Genomic DNA, 25,264 nt, shown 5'->3' with positions numbered 1-25,264 from the left:
TGTGTCTCCACCTCCACTTGAAAACCAATGTTGGTGTGTTTATGTCCCTGTAACTTAGTGGTTTGGTAAAACAGATCAACTGAATAAGAACCAAGCTTAAAAAGCCAAAAATAAATACTGGAGTTAATCCATTCTTCAAGGCAGTGCTGCCCCAGCATGTCTGCAGTCTAATGACTGAAACAAGTAAAAGATAAAAGATTTCCTAGGAGTTTGTTTTGAATGTAGTGAAAATGTTTTCATACATGTGAGATCCATGGAAACACCATGTTTCTATTTTTGATGCATAAATTCACAGAACTTTCTAAAACCTTTTCATTGTTAAATACATTGTCTCTTCTTCATTATTGTTCCATAATTAAGACTGTTTAAAAGTGTCAATTGGGTGGTGGTGGCGGTGTACTGTTTTACAAATAACATCCGTAGCTATTTCACTAACATATTACACTTTCATTGGAAAATCTATAGTCCTATTTATGATAAGTTTATCATTATACCTAATATAAGCTTTCTTTCCACTGTCCACCCATCGATGTATTTGTCAATGTGGATAGATCGATAAATAGATTGACAGATGTAAAAAATTGAGTATTAAAATGTTATTTTGATAGTCACAATTGAAATTGAACTAAATTCAATGACTGGCACCTGTGGAGCGCTAACAGCACCATCCAAGTGGGATCACTGCCAGAGCAGCTGTCTGGCTTCCGTGCCAATGGCATGTAAAAAGCACCATTTGAGCATGATCTTTACCAGCGTCGCCTGACTGGCATGTGAACAAAACATTTGAGTGAGGTCGTTGCCAGTGTCGCTGGACTGACTCCTATGCAGGTGGCACGTAAAAAACACCATTTGAGTGTGGCTGTTGCCAGTACCACCAGACTGGCCCTTGTGCCGGTGGCACGTAAAAGAGGAGTGGTTGGTATTAGGAAGGGCATCCAGCTGTAGAAACTCTGCCAGATCAGATTGGAGCCTGGTGCAGCTATCTGGTTTGCCAGTCCTCAATCAAATCGTCCAACCCATGCTAGCATGGAAAGCGGACGTTAAACGATGATGATGATGATGACAATAATATATGATGTTTAAAATTTCCCTCTGCTAACCACTTTACATTTCTCTCTACCACATATTTCAACAAACTTTTTAACCATTTAATTCACCTCTCACTTTCACTAAACATGTTACAGCATAATGCATCAGCTGACATGGCATCTCTCACATTATTTGCTTCTCCCTCTTAATATAACTGCCTCCCCTCTCTATCTGCATATTTTTAACCTCACTACCAGAACATCACTCCTCTGTTAAACATTGTATTTGTAGCTCTCTTTTAACTAACTCACCTTTTAACTCACTTTTTAATAACTATTACTTTCCCTTACCTAACATCATTAACACTTCTCTCTTCCTCTTTTTCTCTTACTCTCCTTTCAACTAATCCTGTGACAGTGTAACACATTTGGTCTTAGCACATCAAGATGATAATGATGCAGATGTTAGATATTAAAATGGAGGGAAGGCCAATAGCAGTGTCTGTTTTACTGGAGCTAACTGACCACTAAATATACTGACTTTTGTAGCTATTTATGCTACTGATATCATTGGTAAATGGATTAATACCTTTCAATCACTTTTTCTGAGATTCTGTTTCTAGTTTAAAAAACAAAACAAGCAAAAACAACATCAAACATTGTGTGTTGAATCTTATTTTTAATGATATGTGGCAGGGTTTTATCTCATTCCAAGGGTTTCTGGTGAGAATAGATTCTTACTTATTGGACTTTGTTAAAAAAGCTCTCAGATAGTCTCATGTAAATATGTAGTTAGGGTTTCAAACCACCATCTGAAGACTGAGGATTTACAATCTTGTTATTAAATCATAGGCTGGCACTTCAATATGTCAGTCACTTGCAGCTTTTTTTACAACTCCACATTATTGGAACCATTTTAAAATAGATTAATTAATTCTGTAAAAGACATCACAAACCATTTTGCTTCTTCCTTCACTTTCTTCCTCACAACATTACCTCCAAAACCAATAAAAGCATCCTAGGAGAGAAAAAAGAAAAGAAAAGAAAAATATTAACCACTATTTGACTTTATAAATAATGGCTGGTTGTAGGAAGAGCATTCAGCCACAACACTACTTCATTGATTTAAATGGTTAAAATAACTCTCAGTCACTTTGTAGTACAGTACCATCACAGTTATTACTGTACTGTGTTAATAACAATACTTCCCCAGAGTATTCAGGTGTTTGCTTGTGGAAAAACCACCCATGAAAGTGAAGTGGGTACTTGATATCATAAGTTGAAAAATTTTAATTAGATTGATTACTTTAGTAATGAAAACAAATCATGGAATGAATAATTCTGATAAAAAAACGTAGGGGAAGTAACCCTGATAATATATTATCAAAATTCAAACTATGTATATTACTTAAGTCTTTCGCTCTCTATAGACCATGGATCATTAATGATTTGTCTCCACTGTTTTCAATTACAGACTGCCTTTTCTGCTTCTCTCCAGTTGACTTATTGCTTTTTTTTTCCTGCAGTTTTCTTTCAGATTTTGCTGCACCACCTCATATTTATCCCTGAGGAAAGGCCTTCCTCTCCCAGTTTTATTTTGGTTTTTCAGTTATCAATGCCTCTGTAACTTTGCTTTTTTTCTAGGTAGAAGTATTGGCCCTATGGGAACCTATTTTTACTTCTGGGAAGAGGTGATCCACATCATTCTGGCATCTAACCTTTGACCTGTTCAACATGACAGGCTCTAGCAGGAACATGTCTTCTGCTAGCATAGCTGTCAGGGCCATTGGGGCATACAAGCCACCATATCACAATGAAGACTGGACCCAGTAGCAGAATCAGTGTTTTTGTACAGTGATCATAGTAGCTAGTTCAACTCAGCTAACACAAAAATACATGTGAAAATGTGTGATAAACCTCGACTACAGTTAATTGTAAATAGTTTTTAGAAAATTACTATTTTTAAATCTCACAACACGAGATATTCAGCAACAGTACTTTGGAGTAAAGATTGTTTGCCAACATAACATGGCAGTCCTGGTTTAGGATGAATGTTGCTATAATTTAGCCCCAGGAGACATCGTCTCCAGCTGGCTATACCACATGATCTGTGTCCTTAAATTTTCGAACAAGGGAATCTAGCATCCTCACTCAGCTCAAAACAATGTGTATCGCGATTTCCGGGTTATTTCCTTTCATCAGCACACAAAATAGTTATGTTGCACATTTGATTGCAATCCAAGCTGTTATTTCAATGTGCATAGAAATATTAGATTACTTACAGCAGGAGGACAAGCTTCCATGTCAGTTGCACCATCACCGATCATAATTAAATTGCTATAATTATGCTTATCTTTCAAAAGTTGAATTACTTGTCCTTTACCACCACTCTTGGCAGTGAGCTCTGCTTTATCAAAACTAACATAATTACCTGAAAATATAAAAATGGTGAATTAAAACTGCTGTTAAATGATGATGATGATGTGATAAATAATATAATGTCAAGTGGTTTAAAGAAACGTTAGAGTAATTATCATAATAATTCATGTAAATTAACAAAGTGGTTCAGATGCAGGCATAGCAGTGTGGTTAAAAATGGCTTGAGTTCAGTCTTATTGTGTGGTACTTTGGGCAAGTGTCTTCTATGATCGTCCTGGGCCAACCAAAGCCTTGTGAGTAGATTTGGTATATGGAAAGAAGCCTGACATTATCATCGGTTTTCCATGCTGGCATCAGTTGGACAGTTTGACGGGATCCGACAGAAGACTGTGTTATATTCTGCTCTCTCCTTTGGCATAGTTTCTATGGCTGGATGGTTACAAGTTTGAATATGAAACAGTCCGTTGCCTTGAGTGTCTGGATGTATAGTGTGTAGAGATGCCACTTACACATGCACTGAGAAGTGCTTAATGGAATACCATTGTGCTGAAGTTGGTGTTGGTTAGCTGACCTGGCATACACAGATGTGTGCTTCAAAATATGTATACATGAGTGTGTGTGTGTGTATATGTGTGTGTGTGTGTATATGTGTGTGAATGTGACATTTCATTGCTTCACTTGTTACCAGCTGAGCAAAACAGTATTATGATGTTTGCATTCCTTGTAGATGTTATGACCTGTAACTGTACACTGTGAAAAAATGTTTTGAGGAAGAAAGTGAAAGAAGAAGCAAAATGGTTTGTGATGTCTTTTGCAGAATTAATTAATCTATTTAAAAATGGTTCCAATAATATGGAGTTGTAAAAAAAGCTGCAGGTGATTGTTATATTGAAGTGCCAGCTTATGATTTAATAACAAGATTGCAGATGGTTAGCAGTCTTCAGATGGTGGTTTGAAACCCTAACTACATGTAGAATAAAAAAAAATCCCTTACATGATAAACAGATAAGAGTTGGTGACAAGAAGAGCATCCTACCACAGATATAGTTCCCATTAAAAAAACCAATGTTGAATGGATAATATACTCACCATCTTGATCAAACTGCAACCTGTTTGCAAATATATGATCTTTTGGAATGTTCACTTCTTTGGCAACAGTCTCAATGATGGTACGGAATCCTCCCGAAATAAGATAGACATCAATGTTTTTTTCCTGTAGTATAAGTATCAGGTCTCTGTGAAACCAAAAGGGGTAAAACATACAGTAAAATGCTATATTATGTTATTTCTTTACTAAACAAAATTGTAATGGTTTGGAAGAAAATAATTTTATGTCTAATGGCAAACTGGTTGAAAAAAATGTTTTCATTTTTTAATTACCAAATTTGTTTAATTTACTAGAATTAGAAATGTGTATTGATTAATTGCACAGATGGTGTGTGTGGAGAGCATTCGTCTGTGAAATTGAAATTTGGACAATGGAGGAAGAGCTTCAGGATCATATTGCTGATACATACATCAGGCTTCACATGGAGGCTTGTGCCATGTAAAGAGCACCCAATGCACTCTGTAAAGTGGTTAGTGTTAGGAAGGGTATTCAGCTATAGAAACCATGCCAACATAGACAATTGTAGCCTGGTGCAGCTCTCCAGCGTGCCAGCTCCTGTCAAATCATCCAACCCATGCTAGCATGGAAAATGGAAATTAATTGATGATGATAGTACTTATGTCATCAACCCTGAAAGGATGAAAGACAAAATTGTTACTACTACTACTACTACTACTAATAATAATAATAATAACCATTTCAAATCTTGGCACAAGGCCAGCAATTTCTTTTAGGTCGAGGGAAGTAGCTGATTGTCTACTGTATTCCACTGAGTCTTTATGTTATCAGTTTCCAAAAAGATGAAAAAGCGAAGTTGATCTTGTCTGGATTTGAACTTAAGAATGTAAAAAAACTAGAAGAAATGCCATGAAGCATTTTGTACAGCACATTAATGGTCGTGCTAATAGAAATAAGGATTTCAAATTTTTGCCACAAGGGCAGCTTGGGGGAGGTAGGGATGGATTGATCACATTGACCCCCAGTGTTCAACTGGGACTTATTTTATCGACCCCGAAAGGATGAAAGGCTAAGTCGACCTCAGCAGAATGTAGCGACAGACAAAATATCGCTAAGCATTTTGTCCAGCATGCTAATGATTCTGCCAGCTCGCTGCCTCATGTCATCATCATCACCATCATTTAATGTCTGTTTTCCATTCTGGCATGGGTTGGACGGTTTGACTGAAGTCTGGAGAGCCAATGGCTGCACCAGGCTCCAGTCTGATCAGACAATGTTTCCACAGCTGGAAACACTCCGAGAGTGTAGTGGGTGCTTTTTATGTGCCACTGGCACTGTCAATAGTAATGATGATGATGATGATGATGATAACAATCCTTACTAGTACAGGCATAGAGCCTGAAATTTTGGGTGAGATGTTAAGTTGATAACATCGACCCCGAAAGGATGGAAGGCAGAGTTGATCTAGGCAGAATTTGAACCCAGAATGTAAAGAGCTAGAAGAAATGCACATTTTTTTGCAACGCTCTACCGATTCTGCCAATCGACTGTTGTTATTATTATTTAGAAATATAAACCACGAAAGAATTTAAAAAAATATTCATAACAAAATTAGAATTAGAAAAAGATTGTTAAATATCATTTAATAATTAATTAAACATTTTATAGATGGGCCGTCGTAGGATTTTCGAGCGAGATCGTTGCCAGTGCCCCTGGACTGGCTCTTGTGCGGGTGACACATGAAATACACCATTTTGAGCGTGGCTGTTGCCAGTGCCGCCTAGCTGGCCTTCGTGGGATTTTCGAGCGAGATCGTTGCCAGTGCTCCTAGACTGGCTCTTGTGCGGGTGGCACATGGGGTGCACCATTTTGAGCGTGGCCGTTGCCAGTTACACAGAATTGACACCTGAATGTTAAGAACAGTCTTAGATGTATCTTAGAGAACTCATCCTACCAAGAACCCACTGAATGGATATATCCTGCCCATTTCCACCATTAAAAGGGAAAGGTGCTTGCACTTCACAGGACATTGTTGATGAGCTAAACAAGAGCTTGTCAGCAATGTCCTGTAAAGTGACCTATGGCTATGGATGTCAAAGCATGGCCGTACTCGAGCAGGTCATCCAAACACAACGTACGTAGATCAACTCCCCAGAAACACTGGATGCCTTCCCGAAGACCTTGCTCAACTAATGTAGGACTGACACAGATGAGATGTGCAAGTTGAAAATGTTTGAGGGAGCTCAACCAGATGATAATGATAATTAAAGACAAATTAATGCAAAAAAAAAGAAAAAAGCAAATCAAACAAACAAAATAACTTACTTGACTCCATCGGTTAATTTTGGTGGATGAGTTTCTAGAAACTGTTTAAGAATATTTTTACTTGGTTTAATAATATTTAACCTGGTTCTTAATGCATCTTGGAAGCTAATATTACCATTCATTGCTTCAATGGTACTAAAAAGAAAAGGGGGAAAAATACAATAAAAAATACAAAATACCAATAGATCAATATCTATTGATTAGTTTCTAGCCCTTTTATTTCATCACTATCATCACCATTATCATCATGTTGACAAAAGAACTGCAGATGGAGATGACCTGTCTCACCTATTGCAATCATGGAAAAACATATGTAAAAATGATGATGGTAGTGGTGGTGGGGTTGGAGATGCATGGCAGCAATGATGGTGGTGGAGGCGATGATGGTTGTGACGAAGAAGACAATGATGGGAGTGCATATCAAGATTAGGATATTCTGATGAAAGTGAAGTGGAATGGTTAAAACAACCTTCAGTCACATTGTAGTACAGTACCATCACAGTTATTACTATACTGTGTTAACAATATTCCCCCAGAGTATTCAGGTGTTTGTTTGTGGAAATCCTACCCATAAAAGTAAAGTGGGTACATCATACTTGATTTAATTTTAATTAGATTAATTACTATAGTAATGAAATCAAATCATGGAATGAATAATTCTGATCAAGGAATATAGAGGAGGTAACCCTGGAATCTTAACAATTGATTATGAACTGCATGGTGAGTCTGAATGTTTAGCAGCACAGGGACAACTTTAGACATGTTTCAGTCTTATTTGTCTTCCTTTGCAAAATCTAATAACAATCAAAGGACTGAAGGTTTATTTATTTCTTTTTGTAAGGGGTCTTAAAAACTTGAAAGAATGATCAAATGTAAATACCACCCAGGGATGCCTACTGCATAAAAACCTTTATAGTAAAATGGGTGCTAGCATATTTGATGTAGTTAGAACAGATTGACTAAAAATATGAGCTGTATGCATGTGCAAAGAAATTTCAGTACAGCAACAGATTTTCATCTCTGACCACCCAATCCCTTAAACCCTAAAATAAACCTTAATCCTAAACTCGAAACACTAATGTAACTCTAACCAAAACCTGAGCCTCATTTAAAGGGAGCCATTGTTTACATACCAGCAAACACTTGGCAAATAAGAATCTCACTCACACAAACATACATGCACACGCACATATACATCATTGTTTTAATGTCCACTTTTTCATGCTTGCATGGGTCAGACGGAGTTTATTGATGCAGATTTTCTATGGCCAGACGCCATTCCTCTTACATGCACACAGCTCATATTTTTAGTGTATGTACAAAAACCAAAACTAAATTGCTGTCAGTTCTGGGATATCTCTTTTACTATAGAATGGAATTATAGTTCTATATTTAAGAGATGAGGAATTATTTACATTATTTACATTTGACGGATATTTGTCCTCATCTTGTATGTGTATTTAGCATTGTCCTTCGTTCTTGTTCCTTATTCATATTGCTATTTCATTTTCTAGGGGTCATGGAAAAACATGGTTTGGGACCTGAAAGTTTATTGTCTGTTAATCCAAGATTGATTTATACCAGACTTTCTGGCTTTGGACAGAATGGCTCTTTGGCACGAAGAGTAGGACATGACATCAATTTTCTTGCCATATCTGGTAAGAATGGCTTTATTCTTGCTTTTTAATGATTTTAGGTGAGTAACTCTGTGTGTGTGTGTGTGTGATTAAGAACAAACATATTTTCTGATACAGTTCTACATTTAAGAGATGAGGAATTATTTACATTATTTACATTTGACGGATATTTGTCCTCATCTTGTTTGTTGTTAACACAAAGTTTTGGCTGATATACCCTCCAGCATTCATCAGATGTCTTGGAGAAATTTCGAACCTGGGTTTTCATTCCTAAGGCATTTTTCAATGCTATTATTATTGTAAGATACAGAAATAAATTTATTTCTCAAGCGCGTGATAATGCTGGCTGGTAACGTATTTTTCTGCATTATATGGATAATTTATCCTGATCAAGCTATTCATAGCATTATCACGCGTTTGAGAAATAAATTTATTTCTGTATCTTACAATACATCTCAATGCTTCTAAAGACAAACTTTGTTTGTTTACTTTCATCGTAAAGTTGAAGTTATTATTATTATTATTATTATTAAGAAAATAACAGAACCAACAACAACAGAAATTGCAAAAGAATTTTCGCCAGATCCTACAAACATTCCCTTTCCAGATCAGATCAGCTCGGATTGTGCGAGCACTGATAGTGAGAAAGGGAAGTGGCACACTGTACCACCAACGAAAAAACAGAGAAGAAAGACAAAAGAAACAATTGACAAAGAGGGGAGGCGCGAAAAAGGTGAGCTTCCCAACATCATCAGCAACAACAACAAAACACACTCACAACAAATAGCAACACCTTCTCCACCGCAAACACCAACAATCACACACACCACAAACGTAACAGCCATCAACACCAAAAATGAACACTTATTAAACTTTTTTAAAAACTGTACAAATGCAAATATCACAAACTTCATTATACCCCTACACAACGCACCACCAGCACACATACTCACACTAAAGATCACTGAAGAAAACTACAATAAAATAAAAGAAAAGTTTCCGAATGATGTTGGGTCGCTAGGGAGAGGTTTCTCCCAAAGACTTTATCGGAATTTAGTGGAAACACCCACACGGAAACATAGGGGAGCCACCCCACCAGAAAACAGTAAGTAGAGCCTTTTCTCCTCTAATTTTTTCCTTTTTTGAAAAAAACATGGTAATTCTCAGAATCGGAAGCATAAATGTGAGAGGCCTCGGGTCGCCTTGGAAACAAGGTCACCTGTTGAACGACCTGAGGTCTTACAGTGTAGATGTAGCAGCCATAAGCGAAATGAGGCTCTCCAACCCACAGGAACTCGCAGCCCTTTTTGGCGGATACGAGATTTTCCTATCTCCGTGTCGGCCGGAAGCGGGCGGTGGGGGTACTGCGGTGCTATTTCGGAAAGGCCTGGACTTGAAAATAAGGGCAGTCTTCCTGGATCCAGAAGGTAAGTTGGTGGTCCTGGACGTCGATAGTAGTGACGGCGCTGCCTTTAGACTACTGGCTGCCTAAGCTCCGACAGGAGCAGGGCAGTCGGATTATTTCAAACGTCTGGAGGTTTTCCTGGGTACTTCTCGCACTTTAGTGCTAGTTGGGGATTGGAAGGCTGTCTTAGGCGAACGTATCGATAGGGTGGGTGCGGGAGCATCTGATAGGAAAGGGGGATGCAAGAGCCTTGCCAACCTGCTCAGATGCTTTCAGCTGTCCGACAAGTATCGACTAGACAACCCGAATGTGCCAATGTGGACTTGGACTAATCGCATCGGGTCGTCTAGATCGTACTTAGATAGAATTTTCTGTAGGCCAGTGGATAAGGATAGCATAGGGTGTCCACAATTCAACATAGTCGGCTACACGGACCACAAATTCGTGATCTGTACGGTCGACTTAGATAGGCTCCATAGACAAGGTCCCGGTTACTGGAAGCTAAACGCGTTGTTAATGGCGTGCAAAGCCTACAGAGACCGGATTAGTTTATTAGTTAAGAGGGCTTTAACCAGGGCAATTATCAATAACAACTGGTGGTTCGCCCTGAAGCAGGCAATTAGAGCAGAATCAATTAGGTTTAGTAAGGCTCTAGCTGTAGAACGTAAGAAAACAGAGCGGGATTTAGTTAATAAACTAGACGAGGCTCTTAGGACAGGCATCGCAACCGACGTGTTAGCAGCGAAGTTGGCCCTCGACCAACACTTTGATGCCAAGCATGAAGGCTGCGTTGTCAGAGCTAAAGCACTTTCAGTAAGCGGGGAGGGGACTAAGGCGAAGCGTGGCAACAGAGCAACCATTCGGTCTTTGGTGGACCAGAACAACTGCGAGATTTCGGAACCGAAGCAGATGTGCGCGGCCTTTCAGCAGCACTTTGCTCAATTGTTCGGGATGAACAGTAGGATGGACGACGGAACAGACTTCGGTGTGTACCTAGACAGCCTGCCGCAACTCTCGACCAGCGAAGCCGAGTGCTGCGAAGGACCCATATCTGCCTGGGAAGTACAGGAAGCGATGAAAGGCTGCACGAGAGGTAGATCGCCGGGTTTGGATGGTCTGCCTTACGAGCTTTATATGTCAATGCCAGACTTGTTTGTGGGTGTCTTGGCAAACGTCTAGTGCAACTGGCAACAAAACGAGAAAATTCCTGCTTTTGTTTGTTGAGGAGTGGTGGCTTTGCTAAGAAAGGACCCAAACAACGGGGACATTATAGGGAACTTTAGGCCCATCACTCTGCTCAATGCAGAGTTGAAGATTGGCGCTTGTCGTGGGCAAACTGATCAGCAAGGCGCTGACATGCGCCGTGCCGACCAGGTCTATCCACGACAACCTCCATTTCATGCCTTACATCATAGAGAGGGTGGGTAACGAAGCTGGCGCGGGTGGGGCTTTGATAAATTTAGATCAGTCTAAAGCCTTCGATAGGGTCGACCATCGATACCTGGCAGCTGGCTTTGGTCAGGTCTTCCACGGGTGGATAGCTGCTTTATACAGCGGCATCTGCTCGGTCATACAGGTGAATGGCCATCTATCGGAACCATTCAACATCTCGCATTCGGTTCGCCAAGGATGTCCTCTCTCCTCCTTTCTGTATGTATTGACTCTCGAGCCATTACTGCAGAAGTTGGAGGCTTTGAGGGGTGTCCCGTGCGATCTGGGATGTGGGAGGAGCGTGTCTGCCTATGCCGACGACATCACCGTGATGGTGTCGAGCCACAGGCATATTGACCTGATTGGCAAGACACTAAACGAGTATGAAGCAGTGACAGGTGTGAAAATTAACGCAGAAAAGTCAGTGGGCTTGCAACTAGGCACCTGGAGGGGCAAGTCCATGTCATCGAACAGCGTCGTAGGGTGCTGGACAGACGGACCCGTTAAACTGTTCGGGGTCTGGTTCGGTCCGGACCTCCAGTTGGAGAAAAACTGGGAAGAAGTGACGAACAGGGTGGCCAACCTCACCCAGAAATGGGCCGAGAGGAAGCTATCCTTCAAAGGTCGAGTGGAGGTGGCGAATGCGTACATCGCATCTGTCATCTGTTACGGCTTGACCGTCGTCCCTTGTCCCGACCGCTGGTTAACCAAGATAGTACGCTTGCTCTTCAACTTTTTGTGGAAGGGTCAGGTACCACTGGTCAGGCGCTCCATCTGCTGTCAACAGCCGCTGAACGGAGGCCTTGGCATGCCGTGGTTGCTGATGCGCAAACATGTGCTCAGGCTACGACATCTCAAGCATTTCCTGGACGGTGAACAGGTGTGGTCACCATTCGTCAGACGCGATTTTCCACAGCTCGTTTCTTTAACAGAGCTGCAATCCTGGATCAAACATAGACCGAGAAAGGGCGCTTGGCAACTCGAGTACCACCAAGCTCTCACCGCCCTCAGTCAGGCAGGCAGTGCAATCGGTAGTAGCTCCACTCTAGCGTTCTATAGAGGGTTAGTGGAGGAAAAGTGCGACGACGTTCTCGGGGAAACTCTAGGCGTCGAAGATAATCAGTTAAACAGTCTGTTCAGGAGAACTTTCGGGCCGGGGCCCATGGATAATTTCCAATGGTCCCTCGCCTGGCAGTGCTACTGAGGTGCGCTACCTGTTCGAGATAAACTCTACCGGCACGGAAGTGCCGTCAACCGGGCCTGTCCGAGGTGTGCTCAGGACGATGAAACTGTTCTGCACGCACTCGTCCAGTGCCCAAGTATTGCTGACCTGTGGGTTTATATCGAACAGCTACTGTCACGTGTAGGACGGATCCGGCTATCAGTTGAATCCATCGTGAGGATTGACCCGCCGACCTCCTTTAACCGGGAGGGCAAGGCAATTTTCCTATGCCTAGTGGCTGTAGCGAAAGAGGTGATATGGTGGACCCGTTTGAAAGAGCTAAAGTCAGACACTTTCCTCTTTGACCAAGGCCTCATCAACTTTTTCAAGTTCCACTTGAAAAGGAAGATGAGAGTAGAGAGGGAAGTGCTGTCTCAAAGCAAATTTGTTGAAAGATGGGTGACTGTTGGAAGAATGGCCAGTATAAACGGACCAATTCTGAGAATACACCTGTAGAAAAAAAAAGGAGAAAGGGCTCTATACCCCTTTCTTATTTTTTCTGACCAGGCTCCCGTGGTTTTATGGGGTTTTCCATGTGTAACCTTTCCTTTTTCGAAGCGCCTCCCCGTTTGGGAGTTCTACTTATTTATTTATCTATTTATTTATTATATCTTTCTCCGTCTTCTTCCTCTGTTTAGACGAACTTTCCTACCTTTTCGGACAAAACCTTTTGTAACCTTCGTCCTGTCTTTGTCCTTACATGTTTTTTAATTGATATTAGCCCTTGTGGCCAATAAAACGAATTAATTATTATTATTATTCAGGTCAGTGCCTGGAATCAAACTCAGAATCTTGGGATTAGTAACTGAAACATTGCGTTAACAACAAACAAGATAAGGACAAATACCCATCAAATGTAAATAATGTAAATAATATAATGGAATTATAATCTAAACACTGGAAAAAAATTTTTTTTTTAAAGTGATGAGATTGAGAATGGTGTGTTAGGGAGGGAGGTGTTGGTGATGATCATAATGATGATAATGATGAATAAAAGTTGTTGAGTTACCATTTTCTAATTTCTTCACCAACTCTACAGAACTTTGCAAGTTCATCAATTGCTTCTTCTTTGCAAAGAGTGGAATCAACATCAAAACAAACAGCATCAGCAGAAAGCCACAATTTCACTAATTCATCATTGGAACCCATCGTGACCTAAAAACATAATCATCACCAGAAGATTACATTTCAAAATTACATTAATATCCAACTAACACACACACATTTCACTGGTTCATTACAATGCTGATTCAACAGTAATGTTTGAAAGAGATGCTAATAATAGGTACAACTTCAATAAAATGCAAGCTAGGCATTACAACAGTGTTTCTCAAAAGTTTGAACATCGTAACAAAAGTACAGCCATTGATACTTCAAAAATAAACTGCTTAAAAGTTAAATAAAGACAAACTAAAAAATAAATAAATGAATGGAAACTTTACTGGTGAGTGTGTTAAATAATAAGACACTAATGGAGAATGACTCTCTCCAGACACAATAATATATGCTTCATCACATGAATTCATATAAAGAATCTTGCAAACCAAATCCAAAAACGAAATATTGTTACCTTCTTTTATTAATTGTGATTTTTTGTAACATGTTTTTCAAGACATCCAAGCATTAGTATGGGTTTTCTGAAGATTTACCTAATATTTTTTTTTAAAAATCACAACACACTTTGCATACATTTTCATTGTTGCTAAAGCATCATTACCAGTTTGCTTTTATGTTTCACAGAACAGCTGAAAGGGAACCTCCAATTTGCAAAGTGAAAAGTCTAGTATCATTATATAAACAGATATAAAAAGTGTGTGATTGCCTCATAATATTTAGAAAGTGGTTGTGTGCAGTGCAGGTGTAGCTGTGTGGTAAGTCCCACTGTGTGGTACCTTGCGCAAGTATCTTCTACTATAGCCTCAGGCCAAACAAAGCCTTGTGAGTGGATTTGGTAGATGGAAACTGATAGAAGCTCATCATATGTGTGTGTGTGTTTGTGTTTGTCCCCCTTCCATCACTTGACAACTGAGACAATAGAATAAGTACTAGGCTTACAAGGAACAAGTCCTGGGGGTCAATTTCTTCAACCCTTTAAGGTGGTGCTCCAGCATGGCTGCAGTCAAATGACTGAAACAAGTAAAGGAATAAAAGAATATCTTACAGATGGCGTGGAAAGCAGTTTCGGAAAATTCACACGAGCCAGCCTTCTTTCCTCCTAATTTCCATGGGTATTTTTTAATGAAATTTCCGACAGATACTTTACAGAGTGTGTAGATCATGATTATATTGAAAATTAAAAAGGTGGGTATGCACATTTTCATACCGACACATATCACCAGTTGTTTTATTCCCTTTAAATTCCAGTATATTGTAATCTACATCATCTAGAAAAGTATTTGCAGAAAATTTCATTGAAAGTATCCATTTTTCTGGTGGAAAATTCTGTCTGTTGGTGTTTGTTTGTGGAGTTTTTAGCTAACTCCTCCTACATCATTTTACTAATTTTGATGAAACTTGAGATGTGAGTAGAACTCATGTCTGGAAACCTTGTGACACACTTAGATTGTTGAAAAAAATCGATAATAGAGTCCCTGGAAGGGATCCTTATATCTACTACATATAACTAATATATTTTATTTAAACACCCAGGGGAAATAACCCATGGCATCTGCACTTACAATTGTCAGTCTTTAGCGAAGCGATCAATATTTGATTCTCACGATCAGTGGACCTAATTCTGCATTTCACTACTCACAGTTTTGAATTGCTAAACCTTATTATTGCACTTTCTTTATTTAAATCTTAAACCTTAAAGACTTCATTCATGCATTTATATACATACATACTTTTTGCGCTTATAGATACTACATTTATATATTAGCTATAATAAATTAGCCTTGATAAAGTCAACCTTTAAAATGCCAAGACAAGTAAGAGTACGAGTGGGTACTTCTGCTTCACAAGCTGCTCTAATGCAACAATGGCGATCTCAAATAAGTCTCTGATTCGTTATATTTGATATTTACTAAATCAAACAATTATTCTTCATCTATTCTAATTCAATATTTAAACAGTTATATACATATTTCTGTAATTAATTTAGACATTGTATTAATAGACATTTTTTCAACATCTCCAAATAACTAAATGTTGGCAATGCATGCCGTGTTTTCAATTTAATTTGATTACACTTTGAATGCCTATAACTCCAATAATTCTGCATTTTACCAGTTAAACTTTTTCGATGACAGTAGATTCCAGAACGTATTTAATAAGCGTGTCCCAATACTGCTTTTTCTCACAGACAGCTCTATGTCGGATGCAGCCAACAGCAAAACTAAAAACATTGTGTATCATGAAGCCCTGCAAGACTGAAATTTTGGAACTAAGATGCCTCTCCCTCCAACAACCTCCGACAATCTATCTTGCCAACCTCCAACAACCTTTCTGACCAACCTCCGACAATCTCTCCCTCATCCAGCTGACAGTTTCTTGTATTTTTTCGTGACAGAAAACACACCTTTCGTGGCAGTTATAACGAAATTACTTTTTACACCAGAATAACCCATAGGTGGACTCTTCCTCAAATTAATAGATAAGCTTTTCACTAGCTCCCATAGGTATGATCCCATATTCAAAAGGCACAACATCAGGGTCTCACTCAGCTGCGCTCCCAACATTAAGAGCATCCTAGTTAGCGCCCCTAAGACACAGGAAGAGGCGGGTTGTTCATGCAAGATCCGAAGCAGTTGCCCGATAGGAGACTACTGCGAAACCAACGGGATCGTATATCAAGCTGAAGCAATAATGGCCGTAGACATGAGAACAGAGCCAGTAACACAGCCACCATAGATGGCAGCATCGCTAACAACAACGGCAGTGGCATTGCCAACAGTAGCAGCATCGCCACCACCACCAGCTTTACCAATAGCTTCCCCGACGTTCATGATAGCAGGCCTATTGGCCACTATAGCAATAGTAGCAGAGGCAACGGATCCAGTTCCATCATTGGCTATAACGGAAACAGCAGCAGAACCGGCAGTAGCAATAGCACTAGTTGCCACTACCACATCCTCCACCATCACCAGCAGCCTCGACTCCATCAACAACAGCAGCAGCGATGACAACAATGACTGCACGACATGCTGGGACCAACACTACCTCCAGTGATGCCAACGCCAACACCACAGGCAGCATTAGCAGCAACAACAGCAACAGGTGCAACGACAGCAGCATCAGGCGCAACAACATCACAGGCCCACAGAAGTGCACTGGAAGGATCTTTCTGGGATTTGTTAAGAAAACAAGTGGTGCCCGTCAATTCAGAAAGATCCCCCTGGAAACTCTCGCAAACAGTGTATTCCAATCATCCATCCTCCCTCAGAGTCCTGATACGTGACATTGCTGGCTAGCCCTATCTGGCAATTATAAGACAGATTCCATACTCAATCGCATGGAAAATACGGACCCCAACATCAACAGGATGAAAAGGTGCATTGCCGAATGCGCAAAGATCTTTAAAGACTTCCTCGTGCCAGGGGACATCCTGAACTCCAGGATGGAAATTTTCGGACCATACCTGCATTTTAGAAAATTCCTGCTGGCTTTTTGAAATTCGCATGGCGGCACCACAGCTGGAAACCAATAGCCAAGGCTGAAGGGAGTATCATTTGCCTTCATGGTGCTTTGGTGACTGCAAGATGGCAGCGTGACCGAAGATAAATGGACAATGGCAAAGGGAGACAATCACCTAGGGTTTTATCCTTAAATACGAAGCATGGTGATGGCCGAGCATTGACTAAAAATTAGCATTGATCTACGTTAACAAAATTTCCTTTCAAACCAATAATTGCTATAATAAAAAGGTCGGTACTACTAAAGCAGCGCGGACTCGAACGCGCAGTCGCGCTAGCTAGTCGTGAGTGGTCGATCCTAACCCTAACCCTAAACACGTATTCATTTGCACACGCGGGATAGGGTTAGGGTTAGGGACAGGGTTAGGGTTAGGGATAGGGTTAGGGTTAGGATCGACCACTCAAGACTAGCTAGCGCGGACGCGCGACTGCGCGTTCGGGTCCGCGCTGCTTTAGTAGTACCACAAAAGTCTTCATTTATCTAAAATTATTATTGCTTGAGCATTATTATCAGTATTGCTCTCATGCTATTTCCCCACAAAATTGAAAGTAAACCTCAAATTTGCAAAAGCGAAAACGATACGCTATACCCAGAGATCACCATACATTGCTCATACACGTATGTGATTATATTGTTTTCTGTTGTGAATGCAGGCAAGTTCAATCTCACTGTTCGACCCCTCAGGCAGCTGTCTTCTATTACAGACTCGGGTCAATCAGAATGGGATCTGGGAGACAAAAAATCATGTAGAAACCCGTGTGTATGTTTATCCTTCGATCATTTAAATCGATGATAAAACTATAATTAATAAAAAAAACAAAAAAAAACGGTGCTCTTCTAGCTATGTCCTTTAGCGATAATTGTACATCGAGTTACATATTCTCCTTATTACTTTTATCGTCAAAACTGCGACTGAATCAATGATCGATCCAATTAGAATCTACAATGATTAAATGTTCACTAACAGCGCTATATAAAATAAATTCTATTCGATTTAACCGTTGTTAATAATCTGGAAAAAGACGTACTCGATAGAAACGTAAGATACCGGTTCAGGGACCTGATACGCTGTCCACGGTAGGCAGCTACTTCTTTAGACATTTCAGGCTAAATGTATTATTACATTAATATTTTTTGATGCACCAGTATGCGTCCAAATGGAAAACCTGGCGCTGTGTTTGGGTACCATTCAAGAAGAGTGGTCCCGGTGCGCGCACTCGCGCTAGCTAGTCGTGACTAGTCGATCCTACAACGACTATCTAGCGCGTAAGCGCTAAACATGTATGAGGGGTTTTTTAAAACAAAATATTTCTTTTTTGTTGAATCCAACAATCAGAATATATGGTTTGATAAATTTTTTAATAAGTGGTAGAAGAGTTTCAGAAGAATGGTCAGGTACAAAGACTAAAAACCTATTTGTATCCTCTGTATCCCATCCTCCGTTGTATTTGCGCTTGCACATCATAGATTCATCTGTTTCTACGATGTGCCCAAATCCACCAATTTAGTAGGGGTTACGCAAAAGATAATTACTTGTAATGTCCCTCATGTACTGATACCATTGAACAACAGTAGATTTTGAAAGACCGACTTTTTAATGGACTCTTTACCGAAAACAGGTAGTGTATAATTTATTTACTTTGTTTAAAAAAAATTGTTTACTTTGTTTAGAAAAAAACCCTCATACACGTTTTGCGCGACGGGCCTTCGCGCTTGGTAGTCGTAGGATCGATTAGTCACGACTCGCTAGCGCGGACGGTTGAGTGTGCGAGTGCGCGCACGGACCACTCTTCTTGAAATAGTACCGTTTTCGTTTCCAAGGCCCCTTTAAAATGAAAAAAATAATTCACATCTAACTTTATTTGCAGGTATTCCTTCTACCTTTTTTAGAAACATTTCGGGCCGGTTAGATATAAAGCTTCCATGGTACTGTTCCCTCGGATGCAACAAAACGAGATGCATTTTCACTTTCAGGGTCGCTATAAACGAAAACTGTTGTACTTAATAAATATTAATTTATCCATCTAGTTGTCAAATAAACTGTTAAGTCGCAACTAAAATTCATTTTACAAAAAATAAATAAAATTATTTATTTTTCAGTATTTAGTCCCTCAGTAAAGGTAATGCTGGTCTCCCTCGCAAAATTAACATTTACATAATTGAATAAAATTTTAAAGAAATTATTTTCTAAAAATCGTGATATATATGCACATATATACACTATTCGAAAATTATATAATACTTAAAAGAAAAAGTAAAGCAAAGCAAAATTGAAATATATTCACCAAAAGAAAGAAGTTTTAAAAAACTAGTCCACTTGTTCGGTAGTTCGGGTAAGACTGTATCATCAGCAGCTCAGTGGAAAATTGTGAACGTCGGCAGTATGTAAATATATATTTTTTAAAATCATTATATGACATATGAGCGTTTTCTCTATTGTTTCTTTATCTTAAAATGTTATTTCTTTAATTTTTATACAAGAATATTTTCGGCAGTGGATAATGCAAATATTATGTTTTAATTACCTAAGTTAATGTGGGGTCAATGAACCAATACTCGTTAATTTAGTCTGCAAAAACACTCTTTTCAATTTTACCGTGGGAAAGAAATATATATACTTTTAGAGTCTTTTTTTCGTCAGTTACATTGACATTCATTGAAACCCTGTCATCTTAGCTCAGAGGATTCGTAAGGTATTCGACTCAGAAGTATGTCACAAAATATTTTTAGTGGGTCAGGGTCACTATAATAAATTCAAGTTAGAAATATTGTATTTTGTATTGATCCTGAGGGTTTCACAAGTACACTAATTTTCTTTCTTTTTGATTTAATTTGATATTTCTACTTTTCACATCTACCGAAGTTTTTTTGTTTGTTTGTTTATTAAATAAATTACAATTCGATTTAAATTTGTTTGAACATTTCATTTAATTGATAAAAGATGGATTAATGGTTAAGAAGTTTGCTTGCAAGCACGAAGTCCCAAGTTCGATCTCGCTACGTGGCACATTAGACAAATGCCTCGGAGGGTGGCGAGCTGGTAGAATCATTAGCGTGTCGGACTAAATGCTTAGCAGCATTTCTTCCGGCTCTTTACGCTCTGAGTTCAAATATCGCCGAGGTCAGCCTATAGTTTGTAAGTGAAATCGGGTAGACGATAACCGAATAAAGCCCGTCGAGTGGATTGTGTCAGTAATTCAAAAGATGTAGTCTTATCACGGTTTATCACGTTGGTTCAGCCTGAGAATTATATAAGGATATTTAAAAACATTTTAAGTCATGTCAGGCGAAAAAGATTCCGCGCCAGTGGCCTCGCGAAGCCGTAGATACACAGCAAGAGACGTAACCCTTCTCCTCCCATTTTTTATAATTATCAAACAAACCGTGTATGTTTGCTACCGTCCACCTGTCTATTATTCGTCAATGCTTACGCATCAATCTATCTTGTAATCTTTCATTCATCATAACCATGTCTGACTGAATTATCTCCCTTTAACTGTTGAGTTGTCAATTATCTTAAGAAAATGATGAAATTAAACAAAAAATTCAGTCGATTATACCGACCGAAATTGCTTGGGAATGGCACCTCAGTATGTAGGCACTTCAACAACTGGAATCAGTAAAAGCAGGATTTATTTAGTGATCCTAAATGCTTACGAGGTGTTTGTAAAGGCACACAGCCACTACTATCACAATTATTAAATATATGTTACTACTATGCTATATTGGCTATAGATTCCACTCTATAGCCAACGACACGTATGAGCCACACTCTACAATGATAACAAATATACATCGATAATACGCGTGTTTTCGGTGAATGTAGAGAACTACATTGCAATTTGGAAGAATACGGGAATATATCAAAATGGTATAGTTTTCTTGAAATACCGAAACGAAAACGAAATATAGTTTAGTTTTGGGGAAAAATACTTTCGTTTCAAAAGCACGTGTATTATGAGGGGAAAAAAAAATTAGGAACAGAAAATTTGAAATATTACGTGAAAAATAATGTTTTTTGTTTTATTAAAAACAACAGTAAAAGTACCAACTTTTATTTTAAAGATGTAATGACGTAAAAAAATGGTTTCACTTTAAAATACGTGAAAAATAAATTTAGGTGACACAGATTTACTAAGTCTATAATTTCAGCTAACTCATTGTTATTTTACTTTTTAATGAATAGTTATATTATCTTTTAATGTTTTTTTTCTAACTAAATGCAGGGTGCGGCAGAAAGTTTGTCCTGATTTCAAAGATTAATAAAAAACAAATACATGAAGATACAATAAAAATCATTGTATTTCTATGAAGTACATTAAATGCTGTCCACTCCAGGCCTTGGTGGGTACTACCTGAAACAGAAAAAAAAATGGCATTTAATGAACTTCATAGAAATACAAAGCTTTTTCATGCATCTTCGTATGTTTGTTTTTTATTAACCTTTGAAATCGGGGCAACCTTTCTGCCGCAACCTGTACTTCAACGTCACCGAGGTTTCTACTTTAGTCTGTTCTTTGGTTTATATTTGATAGTTTTGATTATCCCGAACCTCTTAAACTTCACCTGTCGGAGAGGAATTCTCGGCACTGTCATGGTATTAGCTGTTAGAATTGAAAGTAGAACTGACAAGGAACGTTACTGCTGGTTTGAGTTGATTCTTTGGCTACTGACTAGCCGGAGCTATCTATCTGTCTGTCTGTCTATCTATCTCACTATATCTCTCTCTATATCTATCTATCTATCTATCTATCTATCACTCGTTCACCTCTGTGTCCGTGGAATTTATCAAATTAGAAAACGCAAATTTAATATAAAAATATATTTTCTGAAATTGCAAATTATTTAAAATATAAAAATATAATTTTCAACAGAGAGAATTTATCAAAATAGAAAACAAATGTAGTTTGAAGTTTAAAAATAATAGGATCGACCACTCACGACTAGCTAGCGCGGACGCGCGACTGCGCGTTCGGGACCACTCTGTGTGTTTTCAAACGCATGGATATAGGTGTCAAATTTGTTCCAATAACTTTCGAGTATTAGATAGATAGAGAGAGAGAGACAGACAGACAGACAGACAGATAGCTCGCTCCGGCCAGTCATGGTATTAGCTGTCAGTAGCCAAAGAATCAACTCAAACCAGCAGTAACGTTCCTTGTCAGATTTTTCTACTTTCACTTCTGACAGCTAATACCATGACAGTGCCGAATTCTCTCAACTGAAAATAAAGGACAAACATATTTTACCGACGAAAAACAACTACAATACCTTAAATTGGAAGACAACATAATAGACAGAAAGAAAAAGGAAGACAAATATTGGGACAAACTTTTACGTTTATCGATCTAAATTAGAAAGAGAAAGGAAAGTTTTCAATAAGGAAAGCTTTATGTTCGTTTGAAAGAATTATACCGAACGGAACAAAATCCTGAAATACAATAATTTGTTGGTGATTTATATTTTCAGCATATGACATCTAACTTCTTTCGTGGGTAGAGGAGACTCTGTAACTATTTTTTTGTCTTCGTCAGCATCTCTTCTAACCGAAAAGGAAGACCGGATGACTCTCATTTGGCTATAGCAATACCTCACACACGTTTCCTAAATAACGCACTTGTTCATAAACCTGAATGGTCTCATGGCTGTATCGCCATTCACCATTCGTCTGGTAGTTTAGCGTTGTCATAGAAATAACATGAACAACATATTTCTCTTCCTCTCTCCCTACTCTTTTTTCTTTTTGATGAAGCATTAACGTTCGAAACATTATGATACTTATTTTAACTTCCTAATCAGTAAACTAGTACCGTTTTTGACATACTTTGTAACTTTCTAATGACGTCACCTTGCTGCCCAGACGGACGATCGGTCGGTCTAACATTCCCGCTGAACAGAACGACAATGTAAGAGCAGAGGGTGACACATTTACAGCTGACTGAACTGGAGCAACGTGAAGTGAAGTGTTTTGATCAAGAGCACAACATATAGCCCGGTCTGGGAATCGAAACTACGATCGCAAGATCGTGAATGCAACACCTTAACCACTAGGCTACACATGTCAACAAAGTGACCGCTTCACAGTCACTCGATCTGTTAGCAACTAAATCTCCCTCAAATCACAGCCTATACTTAAGAAAAAGAAAAAACAAAAATTGTGCTCATAAGATAATATCATCAAGACACCCAGAATAAGAAAACGTAGTCCTTGATATATAAAAAACGCACGATTATTATTTCGCGGCTTTCATTGTAGGTCTGTTCTATCAGAACCACTATGTTTTTATATATATACCTATCATTTTAAGGAAATTAATTCCCCCAAAATACTAGGTATTGAACCAGTATTTCCTTGGATAAAACCATCCCTTCTTGAGGTTAACACAACCTCAAACAGAACTATACATATACACTAACATCCATTTCCCTTTGCCATGGATTACAACCAAACCATTCTTTGTGTTTTGAGACTACAAATACCAATTTTCTTCATTTGTTCATGTATTTACCAGATGAAAACCTATTTTAATTTGGTTATTAATTGGATTTCTCCAACCTTTCTAGACAAAATGAACCACAACAATATCATTAATGAGGAGTTATTCCAATGTTACATATGTTTAACCTATCTCCTTCTGATAATGGTAAACTATGGAATCCTCACTTGACACGACATTCCAATAGCTGGGATATTCCAGAAACAGCTGTTAGGGACTATGTGCACCTTTTTATTATATATATATATGTATATATATACATATATATATGCAGATCCCACATGGATAAGTGAAGTGCTCAGTACACAATTCAAGAGTGTCTTCACCTCTCCTCTGAGTCACATGCAGATAAAGAACCCAGCTGATTTCTTTGACAATAGCACTCAGCAGAAAAAGACTGCATCCATTACCTACATCGACATTGAAGAGGAAGATGTGATAGCTGCCATAAATGAAATGAGCTCAAATTCGGCAACTGGCCCCGATGGTTTCCCAGCTGTCCTCTTAAAGTCGTGTAAACAAGAATTAGCAGGACCACTCCGGATACTCTTCCAGAGTTTCCTTGCAAATGGTAAACTTCCCAAAAAGCTGAAGGAAGGCACCATATGTCCTATCCATAAAGGTGGAAGCAGAGCAGAGGCTGGGAACTACAGGCCCATCTCTCTGACTTCACATATTAGCAAAGTCATGGAACGAATTGTCAGAAGGAGATTGATTGCGTTCCTAGAAGAAAATGACTTGCTGAATGAGACCCAGCATGGTTTCCGTCCAGGTAGAAGCTGCCTTACGCAGCTCTTGCAGCATTATGACTGGGTCCTGAAGCAGCTACTTGACCATTCAAATGTTGATGTGATATATCTCGACTTTGCAAAAGCCTTTGACAAAGTTGATCATGGCTTGATTTGTCACAAGCTGCGAAACCTTGGCATAGCTGGTAAATTAGGAGAGTGGCTGCATGACTTCCTGAATGGTAGAAGTCAGACAGTTGCAGCCAATGGAGAACTATCTAGGGAAACACAAATATTGAGCGGTGTTCCACAGGGAACTGTTCTGGGGCCACTACTGTTCATAGTGGCCCTTCTGGACATGCCCACAGTCACTCGGAGAGCCACTGTCACTAGCTATGCTGATGACACAAAGATATCTCAGGCAATAAAGAATCCTGATGATATTGTAAGCCTGCAGAATTACCTAAATGCAATATATGAGTGGGCAGAGCAAAATAATATGCAGTTCAATGCAAAAAAATTTCAAGTACTGCGCTACAAGACCACAAGCACCTCCCAACTGGCATACACAGGGCCTGGAGGTACTGCAATCCCAGAACCACAAACAGTGAGAGATCTGGGCATCAACATGTGTAGTGATGCATCATTTCACATGCACATTGTCAAGTTGACAGCAAGGTGCAGACAACTGGCGGGGTGGATACTAAGGACTTTCCGTACAAGGGATCAAAAAGTCATGTTGATTCTATGGAAGACATTTGTTCTGAGCCGCCTAGACTATTGCTCTCAGTTGTGGTCACCACACAGTGTTAAGCGGACAGCAGAACTCGAGGCAATTCAGCGGCACTATACAAAAAAGATCGCCACAGTCCAACAGATGAACTACAGGGAGCGACTGAAGGCACTAGGTC

General features: G+C 39.1%; 2 protein-coding genes across 9 annotated transcripts in view; one reads left to right on the top strand and one right to left on the bottom strand.

The window, feature by feature from the left end:
* Positions 1-1,687: 1,687 nt before the first annotated feature.
* Positions 1,688-25,264, bottom strand: part of LOC106877411 (phosphoserine phosphatase) — a 44,033-nt gene continuing 20,456 nt past the window's right edge. For 2 of the 7 annotated variants that reach the window (XM_089360939.1, XM_089360936.1), the window contains exons 2-6: positions 13,503-13,648; positions 6,799-6,933; positions 4,497-4,642; positions 3,311-3,459; positions 1,688-2,046 (exon numbers count right to left, since the gene is read on the bottom strand). In XM_089360939.1, the coding sequence (XP_089217065.1) occupies positions 1,945-2,046; positions 3,311-3,459; positions 4,497-4,642; positions 6,799-6,933; positions 13,503-13,642 (672 nt within the window). In that variant the 5' untranslated portion in view covers positions 13,643-13,648 and the 3' untranslated portion in view covers positions 1,688-1,944. Of the gene's footprint in view, positions 2,047-3,310; positions 3,460-4,496; positions 4,643-6,798; positions 6,934-13,502; positions 13,649-14,063; positions 14,656-18,156; positions 18,296-19,413; positions 19,553-19,653; positions 20,929-22,069; positions 22,363-25,264 lie in introns of those variants that run through there. The other 5 variants (XM_014926308.3, XM_089360937.1, XM_014926305.3 and 2 more) reach the window with 5 other exon arrangements.
* The window catches only part of LOC106880959 (glyoxylate reductase/hydroxypyruvate reductase), a 131,281-nt gene continuing 124,627 nt past the window's right edge, over positions 18,611-25,264 (top strand). The window contains exon 1 of one of the 2 annotated variants that reach the window (XM_089360933.1): positions 18,611-18,747. The gene's annotated coding sequence lies outside the window, so the exon portion shown is untranslated. Of the gene's footprint in view, positions 18,748-19,488; positions 19,510-25,264 lie in introns of those variants that run through there. The other variant, XM_089360934.1, reaches the window with a different exon arrangement.

Source organism: Octopus bimaculoides, chromosome 12, assembly GCF_046866305.1.
Source record: "Octopus bimaculoides isolate indiv1 chromosome 12, ASM4686630v1, whole genome shotgun sequence".
Classification (NCBI taxonomy): Eukaryota; Metazoa; Mollusca; class Cephalopoda; order Octopoda; family Octopodidae; genus Octopus; species Octopus bimaculoides.
The sequence above is the reverse complement of the archived record's forward strand: the minus strand, read 5'-3'. Positions and strand labels throughout refer to the sequence as shown.